Raw genomic sequence first — 23,505 nt, 5'->3', positions numbered from 1 at the left:
CGGAGGAGGGGGAGCATTCCCCTGGTCGCTATATGTTAGCGGAGGAGGGGGAGCATTCCCCTGGTCCCTGTATGTTAGCGGAGGAGGGGGAGCATTCCCCTGGTCCCTATATGTTAGCGGAGGAGGGGGAGCATTCCCCTGGTCGCTATATGTTAGCGGAGGAGGGGGAGCATTCCCCTGGTCCCTATATGTTAGCGGAGGAGGGGGCGCATTCCCCTGGTCCCTATATGTTAGCGGAGGAGGGGGAGCATTCCCCTGGTCCCTATATGTTAGCGGAGGAGGGGGAGCATTCCCCTGGTCGCTGTATGTTAGCGGAGGAGGGGGAGCATTCCCCTGGTCGCTGTATGTTAGCGGAGGAGGGGCAGCATTCCCCTGGTCCCTATATGTTAGTGGAGGAGGGGGAGCATTCCCCTGGTCGCTGTATGTTAGCGGAGGAGGGGGAGCATTCCCCTGGTCCCTATATGTTAGCGGAGGAGGGGGAGCATTCCCCTGGTCGCTATATGTTAGCGGAGGAGGGGTAGCATTCCCCTGGTCCCTGTATGTTAGCGGAGGAGGGGGAGCATTCCCCTGGTCCCTATATGTTAGCGGAGGAGGGGGAGCATTCCCCTGGTCGCTATATGTTAGCGGAGGAGGGGGCGCATTCCCCTGGTCCCTATATGTTAGCGGAGGAGGGGGCGCATTCCCCTGGTCCCTATATGTTAGTGGAGGAGGGGGAGCATTCCCCTGGTCCCTATATGTTAGCGGAGGAGGGGGATCATTCCCCTGGTCGCTGTATGTTAGCGGAGGAGGGGGAGCATTCCCCTGGTCGCTGTATGTTAGTGGAGGAGGGGGAGCATTCCCCTGGTCCCTATATGTTAGCGGAGGAGGGGGAGCATTCCCCTGGTCCCTGTATGTTAGCGGAGGAGGGGGAGCATTCCCCTGGTCGCTGTATGTTAGCGGAGGAGGGGGAGCATTCCCCTGGTCGCTGTATGTTAGCGGAGGAGGGGGAGCATTCCCCTGGTCCCTATATGTTAGCGGAGGAGGGGGAGCATTCCCCTGGTCGCTATATGTTAGCGGAGGAGGGGGAGCATTCCCCTGGTCCCTGTATGTTAGCGGAGGAGGGGGAGCATTCCCCTGGTCCCTATATGTTAGCGGAGGAGGGGGAGCATTCCCCTGGTCGCTATATGTTAGCGGAGGAGGGGGAGCATTCCCCTGGTCCCTATATGTTAGCGGAGGAGGGGGCGCATTCCCCTGGTCCCTATATGTTAGCGGAGGAGGGGGAGCATTCCCCTGGTCCCTATATGTTAGCGGAGGAGGGGGATCATTCCCCTGGTCGCTGTATGTTAGCGGAGGAGGGGGAACATTCCCCTGGTCGCTGTATGTTAGTGGAGGAGGGGGAGCATTCCCCTGGTCCCTATATGTTAGCGGAGGAGGGGGAGCATTCCCCTGGTCCCTGTATGTTAGCGGAGGAGGGGGAGCATTCCCCTGGTCGCTGTATGTTAGCGGAGGAGGGGGAGCATTCCCCTGGTCGCTGTATGTTAGCGGAGGAGGGGGAGCATTCCCCTGGTCCCTGTATGTTAGCGGAGGAGGGGGAGCATTCCCCTGGCGACTATATGTTAGCGGAGGAGGGGGCGCATTCCCCTGGCGACTATATGTTAGCGGAGGAGGGGGAGCATTCCCCTGGTCGCTATATGTTAGCAGAGATGGGGTAGGGGGAAAACTCCTCTGGTCACTATATGTTAGCAACACCGTAAACAAAACGGGAAGATTTTGCCCGATTACTCTTCCAATGATCGTTACCATTTACGATATAGCTCTCAATAGCGACCAGGAGGTAGAATTTCAATGAGGATTTCTCCCGATCTCCCACGAACGTTGACAGAAATCCTTTAGAAACAGAGTAAATGGCCATTCATGCTGTTCCTCTTGCCTTTTTGTCGCAGTTACTGCGATCGGGAAAACCCCCGCAGAAATTCTACTCCTAGATGTTTGCGATGTTGCAGACATTGAACTACCCTGGGTAATGAATCTTATCATGACTCATGAAATAACACTGGGCGGCCAGCTGGTGGCACCGTCCAAGGAGTATAAATACTCGGGTGTGGGCCCAGCTTGCTCAGGATGTTTCTGTAACCAGGAACTAGTGATGTAACTAGAATCTCATGGTTTTGAAACAGTTGATTAAAGCCTTGTTTTATACTCAAACCAAGCACTCAGTAGTCGTTTTCCATCACCTGGGTAATGCTCTCCCCATCTATCAGTCGGACCCATGGTACAAGTGATATAGGAACTTCACTGACAAACAGTGGGCTGCCTTACCACAACTGAGTGTTCAAAGTTCAGCTGCTTAGAATGGAGACTTTCATCCCAGCAGAAGTGAGGGAGAGAGGACATGAACTCCTCACCTGTTTCCCCCGCTCTGGTCTAGGGACATAGCTGAAAGTGGCAGGCTAGCTGTTAATGTCCCAGAAAAGAATTTTAAAAATCCCACAAAAAAATTAAAATCTTGGGGGAGAAAAACAAAATAAGAATCAAAATTTTCTTAAAATTTTCATTCACATTCAAAAGCTGAAACTCTCTCAATTCCATACACAAAGCATTAAAAGTACAAATATTAATGCATAGGATAATCTAAAACGTAAGCTCTATACAAATATACATGATAATTAACAACTCCCACCCTCTTTTTCACAACAAAGGATGTATATATGTAGAAAGGAGAGAAGGCACGTGTAGATGCTACACAATATATTTTAAAACACCACAGCTTAACGCAATAGTGACAAACACACAGACCTTGCAGGAGTCACTCAGAAACCCTCGGGGAACCCTCTGAGATGCAGCACCCATCGTTGCTGGTCAGACAACCAGTAGAAAGCTCCAACTTTTATATAAATATACAGGTAAAATCAGAGCATCTGTGGGATAATGGGATAACATCTGAGTCTTTCCAATGTGTGGAGGGGGGGGGAAATAAAACATCACTGATATATGAAGGGCCCCACCTGAAGTGTTTACCTATCTTTCTCTTTCAAAAGCTGACTGGCCCGCTGTGTATTTTTAGCATTTATTTTGTCTTTAAGTCATCAGTGTGTATTTCTTAAATTCAGTTAATAATCTGCTGTGGCTCAAAAGTTACCCACTGTTTGAAAATAGCACCAGCAAGGATTCTTATCGTTTTATATATATTTGATATTTCTTATGAATTTTTGTGCTCATTATTATCAGCACCAAGCATTCTAGGTCAGGTGTAGCTTGGGTTTGATGCACAGTAAAGCTCTCTCTATTCTGTCCCAACATTGTACCTCAGCGCCGACCTCCGTACAGCAGCTGTATAGCAGCAGTGTGACACTACATTTCCTAAACCTTGGGGTGGGGAGAGGTAGCTGCGTCTTTTTAGAATCTGGTCCAGCCTCTGTGATGGACTCAGTAATCGGATACTTCAGACAGCACTGTCAGATGTTTGACTAGCCAGCCAGACTGACTCACTAACTGAACGTCGAGGATCAGACCAAGTCAATGCCCTAATGGGGAGGTAGTTGTAACTGGACCAACAGTGGGAAGGGTACCAATGCTCCAGCTGCACGGTTTCAATTGATAGAATCACAGCAGGAGGAGGCCATTCGGCCCATCGAGTCTGCACTGGATCTTTTGAAGAGCAACCCAGTTAGTCTCACTTCCCCGCTCTTTCCCCACATCCCTGCAATTTTTTTCTCCTTCAAGTATTTATCCAATTCCCCTTTGAAGGCTACTATTAAATCTGTTTCCACCACCCTATCATTGGTTAAACTCTATACACTTGGGGAACCCTAACCCCAGGCTCTGCCAACCTACACCAAAGCTTTCTGGACCTGGGTAAGTGGGGTGTGTCCCTATAGGGAGAGTTTGCAATCTGTATCAGGCAAACACTAATTTTACCCGTAGATTCCTCAGTAACTAGACTTGGAGGGCTAGATTTTCAGTATAGACAGTTTTGGGGCGCTAACCTTAGCGCCCGCCCGAAGTTAGCGCCCGCCCCAAAGTAGCGCCCCGTTGCCGGAAATTCAGTGGCTTCGCCCAAAGAGATTGGTGGAGCGCTAAAAGAGGCGTTCCACTCCTATCTCTAGGCGCTAAGCCGGCGGTCCAGAGGGATAGCGCCCAGGCGGGGCGCAGCGCGGGTGCGGTCATTTTTGGACTGACAGCAGACCCCGTGGCGCCGACCAGCTCTTAAAGGGGGAAGGGACGAATTGGTCTGCTGCCACGCCCTGCACACTGCAGCCTTGCAAAGAGGCCTCAACACTGCTGCTCAGCCCCAGGGAGTCATGGCAACGCCAGAGAAGGCCCGTCAGTGTGCCCTGCGCTTCTCAGAGGGTGATCTGGACATAATGGTCACAGCTCTGGAGGTGAGGCGCAAGATCTTGTTCCCAGAGAGTGGGAGGAATCCAACCCACCACGACTACACCAAAGCCTGGAAGCAGATCGCCCAGAGGGTGACATTCACCGGCGATGCCCCCAGGACCCACAAACAATGTCGTAAAAAATACAACGATCTGACCAGGATTGTGAAGGTGAGTAGCCTTTCCAGTCTCCTCCTCATTCTTGCATGTACACCTGACATGATGGGCAAAGGGAGCTGAAAGTCCTATTGGCCAGCCCTCAGCCAGCAGCATTGGGACAGTCATGAGCATCACATGGCCATTCGGCACTCTACACTTTGTCCAAGCTATTCCACCATGGGAGGCAGTGCACACTACATCAGGGCTTCACTCTGTCCACGCTATTCCACCATGGGAGGCAGTGCACACTACATCAGGGCTTCACTGCGCACTTACAGCCCGTCCTTTCTCTTGCAGGCTAAAGTAGCATTTAATCACCAGGCGCGTGCCAGGGGTGGCCGCGCCAAGCTGCAGAAGCTCACTCGGCTGGAGGAGCGCGTGTGTGTGCTCATGGGAGCCCGTGTGATTGTCCCCACAGCGTGCGGAGTATCCGACCCTCCACTGCCCGGCAATGGTAAGGACCTCGCCTTTTGGCCCTCTCGCGTCGCACTGGCCCATCCGAGCTACCTCCTTTGCCACTGTCCCACCAATGCGCTGAATGCCACCAGTCCTAACTCCCTCGCTGATGCCGTCTCCTCACTCTGAAGCTACTCTTGTGCATTCCTGCTTTCAGCTGGTGACGACCAGGACCCTGAAGCTGCCAGTGACAGCACCTCCGACCAGGAGGAGGAGGAGGAGCAAGCCGGACCTTCGGGGGAACAGTCACGTCCCGCAGGAGAGGAGGAAATGCTTGACACCTCCTCACTGGACGAGTGCCTGGAGGAACTGTCGCAGGGCAATGCAGCTTCTGGGACCAGTGGTGTCCAGCCACCCAGGAGCCGTGCGCGTGGCCCGTGGCCTTCCCCCCAAAGGGGGGAAGGATCAGAGGGGAGTGCTGCTGTTCGGCACACTCGCCGCCACCAACGCGGCAAGGGTCCCATAGTTCGGCCCCCTCCTCCCCAGCGGGAGAGTCGCGACTCCAGTCCGGACACCTTCACCTCGGAGGAGGTGCGGAAGCTGGATAAGATGGCTGAGGATTCGGACCGGCGCCACACAGAGCTCATGAGCGTGGTGGGGCGCATGCCTGAGGCCATCGAGTCGCTGGCGACCAGTGTGCGCGAGTTCGGGGCAGCAACTGCAGCGAGTGGCCGCATGCTGACTGATGCCATCAAGACCCTGGTGGCTGTGATGCGCGCGCACACCAGGACCACAGGGGCACTCACTGCTGCCACACGCGCTGTCTCAGGCAGGCATCGCCAGGGCAGCCGCCGCGCTGGACCATCCCAGCGAGCCGCCCCTCAGCTGATTGTTGCGGATCCTGCAGTGCGGGCCCGACCGAGTGCCACCGCGCCACAGCACCAGCCAGCGCATCCCAGACGCCAGCTGGCCCACATTGCGCCATCCGTCGCCGCCATTCCCCCACTGGGGCGTCAAGGGCAAGCGGCTGCAGCTGATGGTGGCCAGGCTCAGGTGCGCCACTCAGCAGACGGCCCCTCGAGGCCCAAACGCTGTGTAGGCCGCCCCCCAGCGGCATCTGGCGGAAGGGCATCTGAGACTCAGGCGCCTTCCCCCAGCCTCGCAGCAGCCACTGGGCAGAGCTTGCGAAGGAGCAGCAGGCCGGGCAGGGGAGGCAAAAGGCTGGGCAAGGTCTCGCCCTCGCGGGCCACTCAGTAGAGGGTGTGGGCAGCTTTCCTTTTATATGGCGGTGGCCATCTTTATTTTGCCCATGGTTGTGTTGTTGGAGGGCTTATTTTTTGCGTTTGGCCGACGTTGAGGCCCGGTTTGAAGAAAGGTGGAGTGACTCCTCCCCAGTTTGTGGGAGTGAGTCGTTTGTTGGGCTTTTTGTGGGGCCCGTTTATTGTTTTTGGGGATTCATGTGGGAAGGGCTTTTCATTTTTGTGTAATAAAAAATTACCTTTATTCATGCAGTCTCCATGGTTGTTCTTCTTAGTGTTTGTTGGCTTCGCCGGCTGAGGGCTTGCGGAGCGGCTGCATTCATCTTCCCTCATGGCCCCTGGCCATTCCCTGACAGGGGGCTTAGAAGTACCGTGTAATAAGGTGGCGTCGTGCGGCCCTTGGCCCTGGTCGCTCCCTCCTGGGAACGTACTCCTGCTCCTCCTCCTCATGCTCCTCCTCCTGAGGTGCTGGTCCAATGTCAGGTGGCAGTGCCTGAGTCCTGCGGATAGCCAGGTTGTGTAGCATGCAGCAAACCACCACAAATTGGGAGACCCGGTCCGGCGAATACTGGAGAGCTCCTCCGGAGCAATCAAGGCAGCGGAACCGCTGCTTGAGGGCCCCAATAGTTAGCTCGATGATGTTGCGGGTGGTTTGATGGCTCTCGTTGTAGGCCTCTTCAGCAGCGGTCCTGGGCGCGCGGAGCGGGGTCATGAGCCAGGTGCACAAAGGATAGCCTTTGTCCCCGAGTAGCCATCCTCTTGGGGGAGGCTGTGCCTGGAACATGTCATGCACAGTACTCTGCCGCAGGATAAAGGCATCGTGGCTGCTGCCTGGGAAACTGGCATTGACTGCCATGATGCGCTGCTTGTGGTCACAGACCAGCTGCACATTCAGAGAATGGTAGCCCTTCCTGTTGCGATACTGCTCGCCATGCTCCAGAGGGGCCCGCAAAGCCACATGCGTACAGTCAATGGCGCCCTGCACCAAGGGGAATTCCCCGAGTCTGGAAAATCCCAATGCGCGCTGATGCTGGCTCTCCAGGGCCATGGGGAAGGAGATGAATTGGCTTCTCCTTCTGAACAGTGCTTCGGTCACCTGGCGGATGCAGTGATGCGTGCCGTACTGGGAGATGTTTGCTATGTCCCCAGCAGCGTATTGGAAGGAGCCGGTGGCATAGAAGTTCAATGCCACCGTCACCTTCACTTCCACCGACAGAGACGTCCTGCACCTGAGCTTTGGCCGCAGATCTCGGCGAAGCAGGTGGCAGATCTCTGCAATCACCTCCTTTCGGAATCGGAGCCTTTTAACACATCGCGCGGCGCTCATGTTTAGGTAGGAGCGCTGCTGGCGGTATAGCCTGACTGGGTAAGGCCTACGTGGCCGACGCCTGTAGCCCCCTCTGCCTCTAGCCAGGGCTGCCCCTCTCACAATGCGTCTGCGAGCCCTACGGACATGGAGCTGCAGCTCGGCGTTGGCACCCCATGCAACCCCCATCAAATCCTGGCAAACACTCTAATTTCCAAAAGGCCACTTGCAGCGCTCTGGCCTGAGTCCAAAAATACCTGGCTCTTGCTGCTTGAAACCAGTTAGCTATCCTCCTTGTTGTGTCTCCAGAAATGCGTTGCACAAGAGTGTTTTCTGAAAAAAGGCTGGCCTTTATACTGGAGAGTACGTCCCCTTTAATTTGCGCCCCCCGGGGCCCGCGCTGGTTGTGTTGCGTTCCTTTTTCCAAACGCTCCGGCCGCCAGCCGCACAATGGGGCGGTCCGACTGAAGTTTGGAATCGGGGCGCACAAAGGGCGTTGCACGAGGATGTGACGTCATTTTCTGCGCGCGCATCCGGGCGGGCGCTAAACTTTGCGCCGGCGCTAACGGGCAACTTAATTTGGGGTGGGGCGCAAACTGCGCTGCGCCCGGGCGCAACACGCATAGCGCCCGAAAATCACTTCTCTTAAGGCGCTAACTGCTGGCGCAAGCGACTGAAAATCTAGCCCGGAGACTCTTAAACATAGTGATGGGCTTTCACTCCTGACAGACACCAGGCTAACCAAAGAAAAATCTTATCCGACAACTTTGTGACCTGATTAAAACTGCCAATTTAGTGCCAAATTTGGGGCAGTTTTGAGATGAGGATTTACAGAAGTTGAAACTGCCCAATTTCCTCTCACCTGTCTGGGTTATATTCAAGCGCAAGTCCCAGGTGAAAGAACAATGTTTAACCCACTGCGGCACCTTGTCTCCCCGAGATATCACCCGACGCTTCACTCGCACATGATCATCATCACTGGTGTAAAGTGGATGTCACATCTATGAAATAATACTTAAAATGTGATAAGATAATGGCTTCTGCAGCACACGAATAGCATCCCTGGGACGTGTGGAGGTTTTGACAGTCATGGTTACAAGATTTTAAAATATCAAGGAGTGTAAATGCCAAAGTCCATCAGCCACACTACTTGGATAGAGATCTGAATTTAAAATTGTAAAAGCGGATGGGAAAATGCACTATTCTCATGGAGGCAAGGAGAGAAAGGACAAGAGCCTGGCACAAAAGCTCAGCATAGCACAAGGTTTATGGGAAAGGCTGATCCTCACAGTCTCTCTTCAGGCACAAACCCAATGGCAAACAGATTCATGAAAATCCTAATACCCTCTCCTAACTGCATTGAATTCTCTATGGTCTGTACTACTTCAGGTTGTAAGCTGGACCTGAAAATAACAACAAAAATTCTCAGTAAAGATTACAACTTCAAGGCAAACTGGAATGAGTGCTTTATTTCCCCCCCCCCTCTCCCTCAAACTTAAAACAAATCAGTCCCTGCAGTGATGGCAATAAGGCACTTTATAGCCGATGCCACTATATTGACAGTCTCAGAGGCCACAGGATGGAGGTTATGGGAAATGAGAAAATGTCACACTGATGCAGTAAGGGAGGTGCTCTCCTGAGATTGGTGCTGAAGTAAATCGGGAACAATACAGTTGAGAGCTTTACTCTGTGCTTTACCTGACCTGGAAGATGGTTGGTGCTGGGACTGGGTGTTCAAAACAGAAACCGCTCCATTCCCCAGCATTAAGATCCCTCCACTAACGAGCACAAAACTCACTCAAAAGACTCCTGATTCCTTTAATCCAGCACTCCAAGGCACCTTGTGGGCTACACATGGGAGATTAGTGCAACTGTGTTCATTGTATGTGAGTAGATTGTAACAACGGAGAGTCATTCAGCTCCACAATTAATGAATCGGGATATTGCAGCTATTCTTGGGGACAGGGATTATAAGATGCGTTCCACTCTGAGAATTCCACTGCATCAGGTGTTGGTGATTTATTAGTGCTTTACTGAGAGGCTGCTGCACTCTCTCAGATTGGCTACCTTTTTCTTTAATTGATTCCTCCCTCCGACCCCCCCTTAAAAAAATACACACATAATCATAAAAAGTTAGCTTTTTGAAGCTTCCTTGTACCTACAATAACTGCCGGCAACCTAAATCCAAACCAATCACTGAAAACACGCTGGCCAATCTAAGCCACAGATATCCCAAAGACACTCTTCCTGATGTCTGAGGCTATTATTTAACTGCATACAAGGCCAAAACATACCCGCAGGCAACTGTGAAACCTGGTACTGATATGAAATGTTGATCCCTTGCTCTTGCTAACAGTCGTGCACACAGCACGCCCAAAGCGTGAAATTTCTGATGATTGATTAGCAGACATTTTGTTTTATTCCTTTAGTACCCAGTGACCCTGTATGTTCAAAGTCTGTTCCCAATGAACAACCATTACTGGATAATTAGTTTAAAGAAGAGGAACACAGGGGTCTGGTGGCCATGCCACAACCTGATGGCTGAATGTGGGAGGAATTCTAGGCTCTTTCCACACATAATACTCTATCTTCTTATACAAGTCTGACTCTACATAATAAAACCCTACGTTGCGTGACATTACTTTCAGCGGTTTGCCCGCTCGCTGACGACATCCTGCAGTCGCTTCAACAAAATGTCGTCGTTTTCTTGGCAGAGACATTTTGCCGGAGACTCACTGTCGCTTTCCATGGTGAACGCGCGCTTCCTGCTCAGCCGCTCCCCCTGTTTGATCATGCAGTTTATGTCCCTGAGATTCTGTGAAAATATCAGAACGATAAGAGTGAGCAACAAACCAGTGATTCAATTATATTACAACTAGAATTAGAATTTTTATAATTCTGACTTTTAACATGCAGGTATTTTACCCCCTCCTTCCCTCAAATTTTGTTGCCTTATCCGTCCTTCCAAATACTGAGCTACAGTTCCTTAGGTGAATCAGGCCCTCTAATAAGTCAAAAGCAAAATACTGCGGATGCTGGAAATCTGAAATAAAAACAGAAAATGCTGGAAATACTCAGCAGGTCAGGCAGCATCTGTGGAGAGAGAGAAACCGAGTTAACGTTTCAGGTCGATGACCTTTCGTCAGAACAGTTCTGACGAAGGGTCATCGACCCTAAACGCTAACTCTGTTTCTCTCTCCACAGATGCTGCCTGACCTGCTGAGTGTTTCCAGCATTTTCTGTTTTTACCTCTAATAAGTTACCTGAATGGGCATTCTTCACATCTGATCCAGAGGTGGGTAAACTATCACATTGACCCCGACCTCACCGACAGCTGCATGCTCACACGCACACAAGCGAGCACATACACGCATGAATACACACACAAAACAGCAATCAGAATTGGGAGCAGCAGCTGAATTTTACTTTCTCTGGCTGAGGCATACTGAAGCGAATCGAAGTGTCCCCACAGTCTCCCTGGCTGAGGCATACTGAAGCGAATCGAAGTGTCCCCACAGTCTCCCTGGCTGAGGCATACTGAAGCGAATCGAAGTGTCCCCACAGTCTCCCTGGCTGAGGCATACTGAAGCGAATCGAAGTGTCCCCACAGTCTCTCTGGCTGAGGCATACTGAAGCGAATCGAAGCGTCCCCACAGTCTCCCTGGCTGAGATGAGATAATTCAGCACAGGCGCAGGATCACAAGATAATTACAGATGATGAAAGCCATTTGGCTCATCTTAATTCATCTATCCAAAAAATCCTACAGCCCCCCTGTTGCAGCATTTAATTGTTTCTTACACTATTCCAGTGTTTTCGCCTCCACTCGTCTATCTGGGAGTTTTATTCCACGAGTTGGTCACGCTTTGTGTAAAGAATAATTTCCTGTTTTCAATCTTGTGTTTACTTTTTACTAACTGAAACTTGTGTCCCCTTGTTCTACTCCAGCAATTGAATTTGAAGTAATATTCCAGAACTACCATTTCCATTCCATTAACTATCTTATGTACCTCCATAAGATCACCTCTCAGAGACCCCCTCTCCAGACCAAAAAGCACAAGTCACTCCAGTCTTTCCTCACAACTCAGACCCCTCACACTGGCTAATGGCTCTTCTCTGCACTGCGCTCCCAGTGCTTGACTATCTCCCTTGTGTCTCGGTGGCCAGAACTGGCACAGTTCTCAAGATGTGCTCCGAACGGAGCCCTGTACAGGCTGATCACTACTTCCTCGGACTTATATTCCACCGATTTGGCTACACAGTTCAATATCCTATTAGCTTTGTTGATTGCTGCTCTGCATTATTTGGTCTGTAGAGCGTCAATTCTACCGAGACTCCGAGATCTTCTTCAACTTCATCCGTAGCTATTTCAGCACCATTTACCAAGTACGTGCATTGTCCCTTTCTCTGTATATAGTACTCTGCACTTGTCTGCATTAAATGTTATCTGCCGATATTCTGCCCACTCACTTATTTTGTCCATGGTGTGGAGATGCCGGTGTTGGACTGGGGTGGACAAATGTAAGAAGTCGCACAGCACCAGGTTATAGTCCAACAGTTTTATTTGAAATCACAAGCTTTCGGAGCGCTGCTCCTTCGTCAGGTGAAGTGGAGAGATGCATAAAGACACAGCTTATATAGTCAGAGAATAATGCCAGATGATTACAGGTAATCTTTCTAACTGCCATTTATCACACCTCGGCAGAGAGATAATCACAGCAATCAAAGGTGTGAATGGTGTCCAAACAGGTCAGTCAGGAAAACATTACATCAAAGAACAATGAGGTGGGGTCACAAGGGGTCAAATATTGCAGATGCTGGGGTCTGTATGAAAAACAAAAAACATTTTTTTTGCTGGAAATCACAGCAGGTCCGGCCGCATCTGTGTAGAGAGAACCAGCCAACGACGACTCGAGTCTGGATGACCCTACGTCAGGTGGGGTTACATGTAGCGTGACATGAACCCAAGATCCCGGTTGAGGCCGTCCTAATGAGTGCGGGACTTGGCTATCAGTTTCTGCTCGACGATTTTGCGTTGTCGTGTGTCTCGAAGGCCGCCTTGGAGCATGCTTACCCGAAGATCGGAGGCTGAATGTCCTTGACTGCTGAAGTGTTCCCCGACTGGGAGGGAACACTCCTGCCTGGCGATTGTTGCGCGGTGTCCGTTCATCCGTTGTCGCAGTGTCTGCATGGTCTCGCCGATGTACCATGCTCCGGGGCATCCTTTCCTGCAACGTATGAGGTAGACAACGTTGGCCGAGTCACATGAGTATGTACCATGTACCTGGTGGGTGGTGTCCTCACGTGTGATGATGGTGTCTGTGTTGATGATCTGGCGTGTCTTGCAGAGGTTGCCATGGCAGGGTTGTGTGGTGTCGTGGTCGCTGTTCTCCTGAAAGCTGGGTAATTTGCTGCGAATGATGGTCTGTTTGAGGTTAGGCGGCTGTTTGAAGGTGAGTAGTGGAGGCGTGGGGATGGCCTTAGCGAGGTGTTCATCGTCATCGATGACATGTTGAAGGCTGTGAAGAACATGGCGTAGTTTCTCTGCTCCGGGGAAGTACTGGACGACGAAGGGTACTCTGTTGGTTGTGTCCCGTGTTTGTCTTCTGAGGAGGTCTATGCGATTTTTTGCTGTGGCCCGTCGGAACTGTCGATCGACGAGTCGACTACTCCTCAGAATCGGTTTCATTCTTGGACACACGAATCTCCATCAAAGGTGGACACCTCAGCACTTCACTCTACCGCAAGCCCATGGACAACCTCAGGATGCTCCACTTCTCCAGCTTCCACCCTAACCACGTTAAAGAAGCCATCCCCTATGGACAAGCCCTGCAAATACACAGGATCTGCTCAGACGAGGAGGAACGCGATGGACACCTACAGACGCTGAAAGACGCCCTTGTAAGAACAGGATATGATGCTCGACTCATCGATCGACAGTTCCGACGGGCCACAGCAAAAAATCACAGACCTCCTCAGAAGACAAACACGGGACACAACCAACAGAGTACCCTTCGTCGTCCAGTACTTCCCCGGAGCGGAGAAACTACGCCATGTTCTTCGCAGCCTTCAACATGTCATCGATGACGACGAACACCTCGCTAAGGCCACCCCCACGCCTCCACTACTCGCCTTCAAACAGCCACCTAACCTCAAACAGACCATCGTTCGCAGCAAATTACCCAGCTTTCAGGAGAACAGCGACCACGACACCACACAACCCTGCCATGGCAACCTCTGCAAGACATGCCAGATCATCAACACAGATACCATCATCACACGTGAGGACACCACCCACCAGGTACATACTCATGTGACTCGGCCAACGTTGTCTACCTCATACGTTGCAGGAAAGGATGCCCCGGAGCATGGTACATCGGCGAGACCATGCAGACACTGCGACAACGGATGAACGGACACCGCGCAACAATCGCCAGGCAGGAGTGTTCCCTCCCAGTCGGGGAACACTTCAGCAGTCAAGGACATTCAGCCTCCGATCTTCGGGTAAGCATTCTCCAAGGCGGCCTTCGAGACACACGACAACGCAAAATCGTAGAGCAGAAACTGATAGCCAACTTCCGCACTCATTAGGACGGCCTCAACCGGGATCTTGGGTTCATGTCACGCTACATGTAACCCCACCTGACGTAGGGTCATCCAGACTCGAGTCGTCGTTGGCTGGTTCTCTCTACACAGATGCGGCCGGACCTGCTGTGATTTCCAGCAAAAAAAATGTTTTTTGTTTTTCATACAGACCCCAGCATCTGCAATATTTGACCCCTTGTGACCCCACCTCATTGTTCTTTGATGTAATGTTTTCCTGACTGACCTGTTTGGACACCATTCACACCTTTGATTGCTGTGATTATCTCTCTGCCGAGGTGTGATAAATGGCAGTTAGAAAGATTACCTGTAATCATCCGGCATTATTCTCTGACTATATAAGCTGTGTCTTTATGCATCTCCCCACTTCACCTGACGAAGGAGCAGCGCTCTGAAAGCTTGTGATTTCAAATAAAACTGTTGGACTATAACCTGGTGTTGTGTGACTTCTTACATTTATTTTGTCCAGTTCATTCTGTAATTTCTGGGCTGTGGCCTTTGACCGTGGGACCTTACATAGTAACATAGAAGATAGGAGCAGGAGTAGGCCATTCGGCCCTTCGAGCCTGCTCCGCCATTCAATGAGATCATGGCTGATCATCCAAATTCAGTACCCTGTCCCTGCCTTCTCCCCATATCCCTTGATCCCTTTAGCCTCAAGAAATATATCCAACTCTTTCTTGAATATATTTAATGAACTGGCCTCCACCGCCCTCTGTGGCAGAGAATTCCACAGGTTCACCACTCTCTGGGTGAAGAAATACCTCCTCATTTCAGTCCTAAATGGTTTACCCCTTATCCTTAGACTATGACCCCTGGTTCTGGACTCCTCGGCCATCATAAACATCCTTCCTGCATCTAGTCTGTCCAGGCCTGACAGAATTTTATAAGTTTCGATGAGATCCCCTCTCAATCTTCTAAACTCCAGTGAGTATAAGCCCAATCGACACAATCTCTCCTCATAGGTCATTCCTGCCATCCCAGGTATCAGCCTGGTGAACATAAGAACATAAGAAATAGGAGCAGGAGTAGGCCAATCGGCCCCTCGAGCCTGCTCCACCATTCAATAAGATCATGGCTGATCTGATCCTAACCTCAAATCTTCTATCACTCTGCATCCACCCGAACCCATGTGATCTCCCGGGAGAGGCGAAAAACCAGATAAAGACCCAATGGCCAATTTGGGAGAAAAAAATCTGGGAAATTCCTCTCCGACCCATCTAGGCGATCGAAATTCTTCCAGGAGATCACTCTGTCCCTATATTTTCTACAGTACTTACCTTCTGTAAAGGCGATCTCCACCCCAGCCAGGAACAGGAATAAAACCATCTCCTGAAATCTAACAGAATTAGAACACGGTAGGAGCAGAACAAGGCTACACGGCCCCTGGGCCCGCTCCACTACCCACAGGGCCATGACCATTCCGAACCCAGACTCATGTCCAATTTCCTGCCCGCTCCCCGTAACCCTTTATTCCCTTTACTTCTAGGAAACTATCTATTTCTGTTTTAAATTTATTTAATGATGTAGCTTCCACAGCTTTCTGGGGCAGCAAATTCCACAAACCTACCACCCTCTGAGTGAAGAAGTTTCTCCTCATCTCAGTTTTGAATGAGCAGCCCCTTATTTTAAGATTATGCCCCCTAGTTCTAGTTTCACCCATCATTGGGAACATCCTCACCGCATCCACCCGATCAAGCCCCTTCACAATCTTATATGTTTCAATAAGATCGCCTCTCATTCTTCTGAACTCCAATGAGTAGAGTCCCAATCTACTCAACCTCTCCTCATATGACCACCCCCTCATCCCCGGGATTAACCGAGTGAACCTTCTTTGTACTGACTCGAGAGCAAGTATGTCTTTTCTTAAGTATGGACACCAAAACTGTATGCAGTATTCCAGGTGCGGCCTCACCAATACCTTGTACAACTGCAGCAATACCTCCCTGTTTTTATATTCCAACCCCCTAGCAATAAAAGCCAACATTCCATTGGCCTTCTTGATCACTTGCTGCACCTGCATACTAACTTTTTGAGTTTCGTGCACCAGGACCCCCAGATCCCTTTGTACTACAGTACTTTCCAGTTTCTTGCCATTAAGATAATAACTTGCTCTCTGATTTTTCCTGCCAAAGTGCATAACTTCACACTTTCCAGTATTGTATTCCATCTGCCAAATCTCTGCCCACTTACTTAGCCTGTCTATGTCCCTTTGCAGGTTTTTTATGTCCTCCTCACTCACTACTTTCCGTCCCATCTTTGTATCATCTGCAAACTTTGATATGTTACACTCGGTCCCTTCCTCCAAATCGTTAATATAGATTGTAAAGAGTTGGGGACCCAGCACTGACCCCTGCGGAACACCACTAGTTACTGGTTGCCAATCTGAGAACGAACCATTTATCCCAACTCTCTGCTTTCTGTTAGAGAGCCAATCCTCCACCCATGCCAGAATATTACCCCCAATCCTGTGATTTTTTATCTTGAGCAATAATCTTTTGTGTGGCACCTTATCAAATGCCTTTTGGAAGTCTAAATACACTACGTCCACTGGTTCCCCTTTATCCACCCTGTATGTTACTTCCTCAAAAAACTCAAGCAAATTTGTTAAACATGACTTCCCCTTCATGAAACCATGCTGAGTTTGCCCTATTAAATTGTGTTTATCCAAATGTCCCGTTACTGTCTCCTTAATAATGGACTCTAACATTTTACCAACCACAGATGTTAGGCTAACAGGTCTATAGTTTCCAGCCTTCTGCCTACTACCCTTTTTAAATAATGGTGTTACATTAGCAGTTTTCCAATCTGCCGGGACCTTTGCTGAGTCCAGTGAGTTTTGGAAAATTATTACCAATGCATCCACAATCCCTACCGCTACTTCCCTCAAGACCCTGGGATGCAAGCCATCAGGTCCAGGGGATTTATCCGCCTTGAGTCCCATTATTTTACCAAGTACCACTTCCTTAGTGATTTTAATTGTATTTAGTTCCTCCCCCCCTAGAGCCCCCTGTTTGTCCAGTGTTGGGATATTCTTAGTGTCCTCTACTGTAAAGACTGATACAAAGTAATTGTTCAGTGTTTTTGCCATCTCCATGTTTCCCACCATTAATTTCCCGGTCTCATCCTCTAAGGGACCAACATTTACTTTAGCCACCCTTTTTCTTTTTATATAACTATAGAAACTTTTACTGTCTGTTTTTATATATTTTGCTAATTTACTTTCATAATCTATCTTCCCTTTCTTAATCAATCTTTTTGTTATTTTTTGCTGTCTTTTAAAGACTTCCCAATCTTCCATCCTCCCACTAGATTTGGCTACCTTATATGCCCTTGTTTTTAGTCGGATACTATCCTTAATTACTTTACTTAGCCACGGATGGCTATCTTTTCTTTTACACCCTTTTTTCCTCAGTGGAATATATTTTTTTTGGAAGTTGTAAAATAACTCCTTAAATGTACACCACTGGTCATGTACTGTCTTACCCTTTAATCTATTTTCCCAGTCTACTCTCATTAATTCCGCTCTCATACCTTCATAGTCTCCTTTATTCAAGCTCAGCACGCTTGTTTGAGATCCAACCTTCTCACCCTCTAATTGAATATGGAACTCAACCATGTTATGGTCACTCATTCCAAGGGGATCCTTTACTAGGACATTTTTAATTAATCCTGTCTCATTACACAGGACCAAATCTAAGGTTGCTTGCCCCCTGGTCGGTTCAGTTACATACTGCTCAAGAAACCCATCCCTAATACACTCAATGAACTCTTCCTCAAGGCTGCTCTGCCCAATTTGATTTGTCCAGTTAATATGATAATTAAAATCCCCCATAATTATAGCTGTTCCCTTATTACAAGCCTCAACTATTTCCTGATTAATACTCCGTCCAACAGAGTTGCAACTGTTCGGAGGCCTATAGACTACACCCACTAGTGTTTTTTTCCCCTTATTATTCCTTACCTCCACCCAAACTGTTTCACTATCGTGCTCCTTTGACCCAATATCATTTCTCTGTATTATAGTGATTCCTTCCTTTATTAACATAGCCACCCCACCTCCTCTCCCTTCCTGCCTGTCCTTCCTGATTGTTAAATAACCTGGTATGTTTAATTCCCAGTCATGGTCACCCTGCAGCCATGTTTCTGTAATGGCCACAAGATCATACCCATATGTCATTATTTGTGCCGTTAACTCATTCATTTTGTTACGAATGCTACGTGCATTCAGATAAAGAACTTTCAAATATGTTTTGTAACACTTAGTTCCTGTTTTTTCCCTTTTTAGTACTTTACTTTTTACTCCATACCTTCTGTCCCTTCCTGACACATTCTGTTTTTTAATTCCCCCACTGCTACCTATGTCTATGACCTTCTCTGTTGTCATTTCTATGATTTGCTCTCTAGAAACCTCCCCCCCACTAATTAGTTTAAAGCCCTCTCTACAGCCCTAGTTATATGATTCGCCAGGACTCTAGTCCCAGCACTGGCCAAGTGGAGTCCGTCCCAACAGAACAGCTCCCTCCTGTCCCAGTACTGGTGCCAGTGTCCCAAGAAGCAAAACCCATTTCTCCCACACCAGTCTTTGAGCCACGCATTTAACTCTTTAATTTTATTTATCCTAGCCAAATTCGCTCGTGGCTCAGGCTCGTGCACTCCTTCCATGGCAAGAACGTCCTTCCTCAGGTAAGGCGACCAAAACTGCACACAATACTCAAGGTGCGGTCTCACCAAGGCCCTGTACAACTGTAGCAAGACATCCTTGTTCCTGTACTCGAACCCTCTTGCTACGAAGGCCAACATACCATTTGCCTTCTTAACCGCCTGCTGCACCTGCATGCTTACCTTCAGCGACTGGTGCACAAGAACACCCAGGTCTCTTTGCACTTCCCCTTCTCCCAATCTATTGCCATTCAAATAATAATCTGCCTTCCTGTTTTTGCCACCAAAGTGGATAACCTCACATTTATCCACATTATAGTGCATTTGCCATGTTTCTGCCCAATCACCCAATCTGTCCAAATCGTACTGGAGTTTCACGACATCCTCCTCACAGCTTACCCTCCCACCCAGCTTTGTGTCGTCTGCAAATTTGGAGATATTACATCCAATTCCCTCGTCCAGATCATTAATATATATTGTGAACAGCTGGGGTCCTAGGACCGATCCTTGCGGTACCCCACTAGTCACTGCCTGCCACTCGGAAAACGACCCGTTTATTCCAACTCTTTGCTTTCTGTCCGCCAACCAGTTCTCTATCCAAGTCAATACCTTGCCCCCAATCCCATGTGCCTTAATTTTGCACGCTAATCTCTTATGTGGGACCTTATCGAAAGCCTTCTGAAAGTCCAAATACACCACATCCACTGGTTCTCCCTTATCTATTTTACCAGTTACATCCTCAAAAATTCCAGTAGATTAGTCAAGCATGATTTACCTTTTGTAAATCCATGTTGACTTTGTCTGATCCTGTCACTGCTTACCAAGTGCTCTGCTATTACATCTTTTATAATAGATTCTAGCATTTTCCCCACTACCGATGTCAGGCTTACCGGTCTATAATTCCCCGCTTTTTCTCGACCACCTTTTTTGAATAGTGGGGTAACATTAGCTACCCTCCAATCCATGGGTACTGTTCCAGAGTCTATCGAGTTCTGGAAGATGACCAGCAATGCATCTACTATTTCCAGGGCCACTTCCTTAAGTACCCTGGGATGTAGATTATCAGGCCCTGGGGATTTATCGGCCTTTAGTCCCATCAATTTCCCTAACACCATTTCCCTACAAATACTGATTTCTTTCAGTTCCACCCTTTCATCAGGCCCTATGTTCCCCGGTATTTCTGGGAGGTTATTTGTGTCCTCCTTTGTGAAGACAGAAGCAAAGTATGAATTTAGTTGGTCTGCCATTTCTTCTGCATGGTTCAGTACGACAGCACACTACTGAGGTTTTTGCTGATCACTCATTACACAAGTTCCCAATAAGGAAGAGAAAATGCACTAACCACCATAAGCCTCTCATATACCTCTGAGAGAAGAATGATGCACAGGCCTTTAACAAATGAGTAAGTTAGTCACCAACCTACTTTCTCAGGGGCACAATTACAAAACAGAAAAATGGGGAATGTAACTAAACAACGTAAATATTTCTTAACATGCCTTCGATAGAGCTGTCAGACAGTTGTACAGAAATTCTATCGCACAATAATGTCCATCAACATCTTTGAACAACCTGAATCAGGTTAGAATGTTTAAAACCAGTATTAATCTCTGCTAAATAAACCTGAAATACAACAAACGTGATCAATGTTTTAAGGGCGAAAGGCTCACCTTTGATGGGCTGCGGTTAAACCTGTACATCATGGCTGTACGTGGTGTGAGGGAGGTGCCGTTTTTGTGAGGAGAGACGTAGACTGCGTGTCGCTGTGATATTCGTCGTGGAGATACAGGGTGGGGCTTAACATTTGGAAAGGGAGACAGTGGGGGTGCTTCCACCTGTCGAGGTAAAATTCACAGCTGTAGTTTGATGCTGATACACAGGAATTAAACTCAGTACAGCCAGTCTTAAAGACCAGCTGTTAATCAGTCCCAAATCTGCTTATTAGGAAATTACGTCCAGAGTCTGTTCCAAACGTCATGGTATACGCAGGCTTCCCTATATATAGATTTCTTTACCCTACTTTCTAAACAGTAAGTTTCTCTTATTCTTTCCATTTTGCTCACTAGTCCTCACAAACAATCTCTTCCCAGGCACCACCCCACAGGATACAAGGAGGTGCAAAGGAGCATAGCAGACCAGAGAGTACGTTCTCCCAGAAGGAAGCACTGGTCTCCCCATAGCACTTCCCCATAGTAGCAAGGCTGTAATGGGCACCCAGCAGTGTGAGAAGCCAAGCCTGGGCCATCACTCTGCTGGTGTGTCAATGTACTGTACTTCGACGTTACTAACCACGTGTAGGTTTCTCAAAAAGAAATACCCTGTGGCAACTTTCTTGATTTTTTGACCATTTTGCCACAGGAAGGATTTGGAAATTGTTACTCTTAATGTTGTATCTTAAAAGGATAGTTTATTACTGCAAGGAAAAAACGGGGCCTGAGATGTTAATGAGCTAATTTTGATGTTGTTTCCTCATATTACTGTAAATAGTAATGAATTTGGTGGCTTGTTTCCATAGTTCATAAACACCTCACATCCATTGCGTTGGAAGATTTTTGTCGCTCTGACTGTGAACGGTCAGGAATAAAGTAGTGTCAGATACCAAAAAATCAATCTCGCTGTTACAACAGAAACTGTATCTGAGGCAAAAGGTCCCAGAAAAAGCAGGCTTAAAAAGTCAGGATGGAGAGGAGTTGGTCTTCAAGAGAGGAAACTTGTTAATATTTTCATGTATCATGCTTAGATAAGTTGCACTGATTGAATTAAGTGAATCCAACAACTCCATTATCGTTGTTTTATGCAACTTCCAGGTTGGTAGAAGGCGAACTAGACGGACTGAGGTCTTTCCTCATATGGCAATTCCTACAAAACATATGAATCTGATCACAACTATGGCTCTGTGTGTTCACCTTACTGTGGAATAAAACAGCTTTACAATTTGAATCAAACTTCGCCTCATTTACTGTTACCCCGGTCGGCCTTCAGGTAGATTTAATAAATACACGTGCAAAAGACACGAATATCCAGGTTCAGGTCACAAGGGGCTTCAACTGTTATGGTACAAGTAGATATAGCGCAGTGTGAGTCAGCTGCCCTAACACTAACAGCAGTGGCTGAGCCACTGGACCTGAGAAGCTATCAATAGCAAACCCTGTAAAACAACTTAACAAAGCAGTTAACTCAACCATTTCTTCTTCCCCTCTGCTGAAGCAGTTGACTCCTTGTTGATTAGTGTTCCACAGGCACCAACTGCCCTTCGGTAACTTGTCCCCATTCCCAATACTAATGGGTGAACCTTCAAATCAACGTCAGGAGGCACCACAGCCAAACCTAATCCTGTCCTTATCCGATGTCCACACACATGCTGGACATGGGCCTGCCCAGTTTCCCCCTCCCTCATCCGAGGCCAACTGGAGCATCCATACTACTGAATTTCGGATGTACGTTAAACTGAAGCCCCGTCTCTTAGGTGGACGTAAAAAATCCCATGGCACTATTTGAAGAAGAGCAGGGGAGTTCTCCTCGGTGTCCCGGCCAATATTTATCCCTCAATCAACATCTCTAAAACAGATTATCTGGTCATTATCACATTGCTGTTTGTGGGACCTTGCTGTGTGCAAATTGGCTGCCACGTTTCTTACATTACAACAGTGATAACACTACAAAAATACATCATTGGCTATAAAGTGCTTTAGGACATCAGGCGCTATATAAATGCAAGTTCTTTCTTTACTGCACTCCTGGATCAGTTAACTCAGCATGCACTAGGGGTCAATCCAGGAACCTTGCCTGTCTATATTGCTCAGCACTTCAATGGATAAACTGGCTGAGCCACTGGGGGTGTGCAACGGAACAGTCTGAATCTATTTACAGGACACTTTGTGTTATCCGGAGGCTAAATGTCCGGCAAGCTCGAGCCACCGGCAAAAATCAGGAGCCGTTTGGTTAGGTTTTTTTTCTTCTCGTGGCTTTTTTTTCCAACAGTCAGGCTCTGCAAAGTCTCTGTAGCTTAGCAACAGCTTCAGAGAGACGCTTCCAAGGTACGGGCCGACTGTTTAGAAGCTGTTGCTAAGCAACAGTGTTTGTTGTCAGATACGGAGATGAAAAGCTCCGTATGCTTCAACATTAACGCTGGTGTGTCCGGCAGTTTTGAGGGAACGGCAACAGCTCGGTCCCGTCGGTGCCGGATAGCACAAAGTTTCCTGTATTATACAGATCGAAAAGTTCCGTTTCCCAGTTGGCTATCTTGGCTCTGAAAGGGCTGTTTTTTGATGCAAGATTAAGCTGTTACTGGACACAAATTGGGGGCAATTTTAACCTCAACTGCCCGTCTGAAAAGTGACGGGATCGGTTTTACACTCCACCCAATTTTACTCTCCACTGAAGTTAATGTAGAGAAATATTAGGCGGGCGGGGTGTAAAACTGGCATTCTGCCCGATCCTGTGGGATTCCACCTGGTGAGTTCGCTTAAAATGACCCCCAATATCTCAACAAGGTTCACCCTTTTGAACTGTACAGTGCCCTTAAAGCCACAATCCCTCCCGTGCAAACATAAAAGCAAAGTGTATTGTATTAAAGGGAGATCTCTGTACTTTGTCTTATCATTTATGTTCAAAGCCAATAGGATGGAATTGCGGAATGTAATCCACAAAACACTGGTAAAAATCCCAGAATCCGATGTAATAAAAATGGAATTTGACTCAGCCACGGTCCAGATGATGGGGAATAGCAGCCCCTTAATATTCTGTAGCCAAAGTAAGTTGCTACTTTCA

General features: G+C 48.4%; 1 protein-coding gene across 3 annotated transcripts in view; it reads right to left on the bottom strand.

Annotated features, from left to right (window-relative positions):
• Window positions 1–1,788: 1,788 nt before the first annotated feature.
• rbl1 (retinoblastoma-like 1 (p107)) overlaps window positions 1,789–23,505 on the bottom strand; it is an 83,870-nt gene continuing 62,153 nt past the window's right edge. For 2 of the 3 annotated variants that reach the window (XM_086005938.1, XM_086005941.1), the window contains 2 exons: window positions 20,406–20,570; window positions 8,725–10,290 (listed from right to left, as the gene is read on the bottom strand). In XM_086005938.1, coding sequence (XP_085862064.1) covers window positions 10,120–10,290; window positions 20,406–20,570 — 336 coding nt within the window. In that variant the 3' untranslated portion in view covers window positions 8,725–10,119. Of the gene's footprint in view, window positions 2,898–8,724; window positions 10,291–20,405; window positions 20,571–23,505 lie in introns of those variants that run through there. The other variant, XM_086005939.1, reaches the window with a different exon arrangement.

Source organism: Somniosus microcephalus, chromosome 13 (genome assembly GCF_052327205.1).
Source record: "Somniosus microcephalus isolate GS21.2 chromosome 13, FLI_Smic_1.0, whole genome shotgun sequence".
Lineage (NCBI taxonomy): Eukaryota > Metazoa > Chordata > Chondrichthyes > Squaliformes > Somniosidae > Somniosus > Somniosus microcephalus.
The sequence above is the reverse complement of the archived record's forward strand: the minus strand, read 5'-3'. Positions and strand labels throughout refer to the sequence as shown.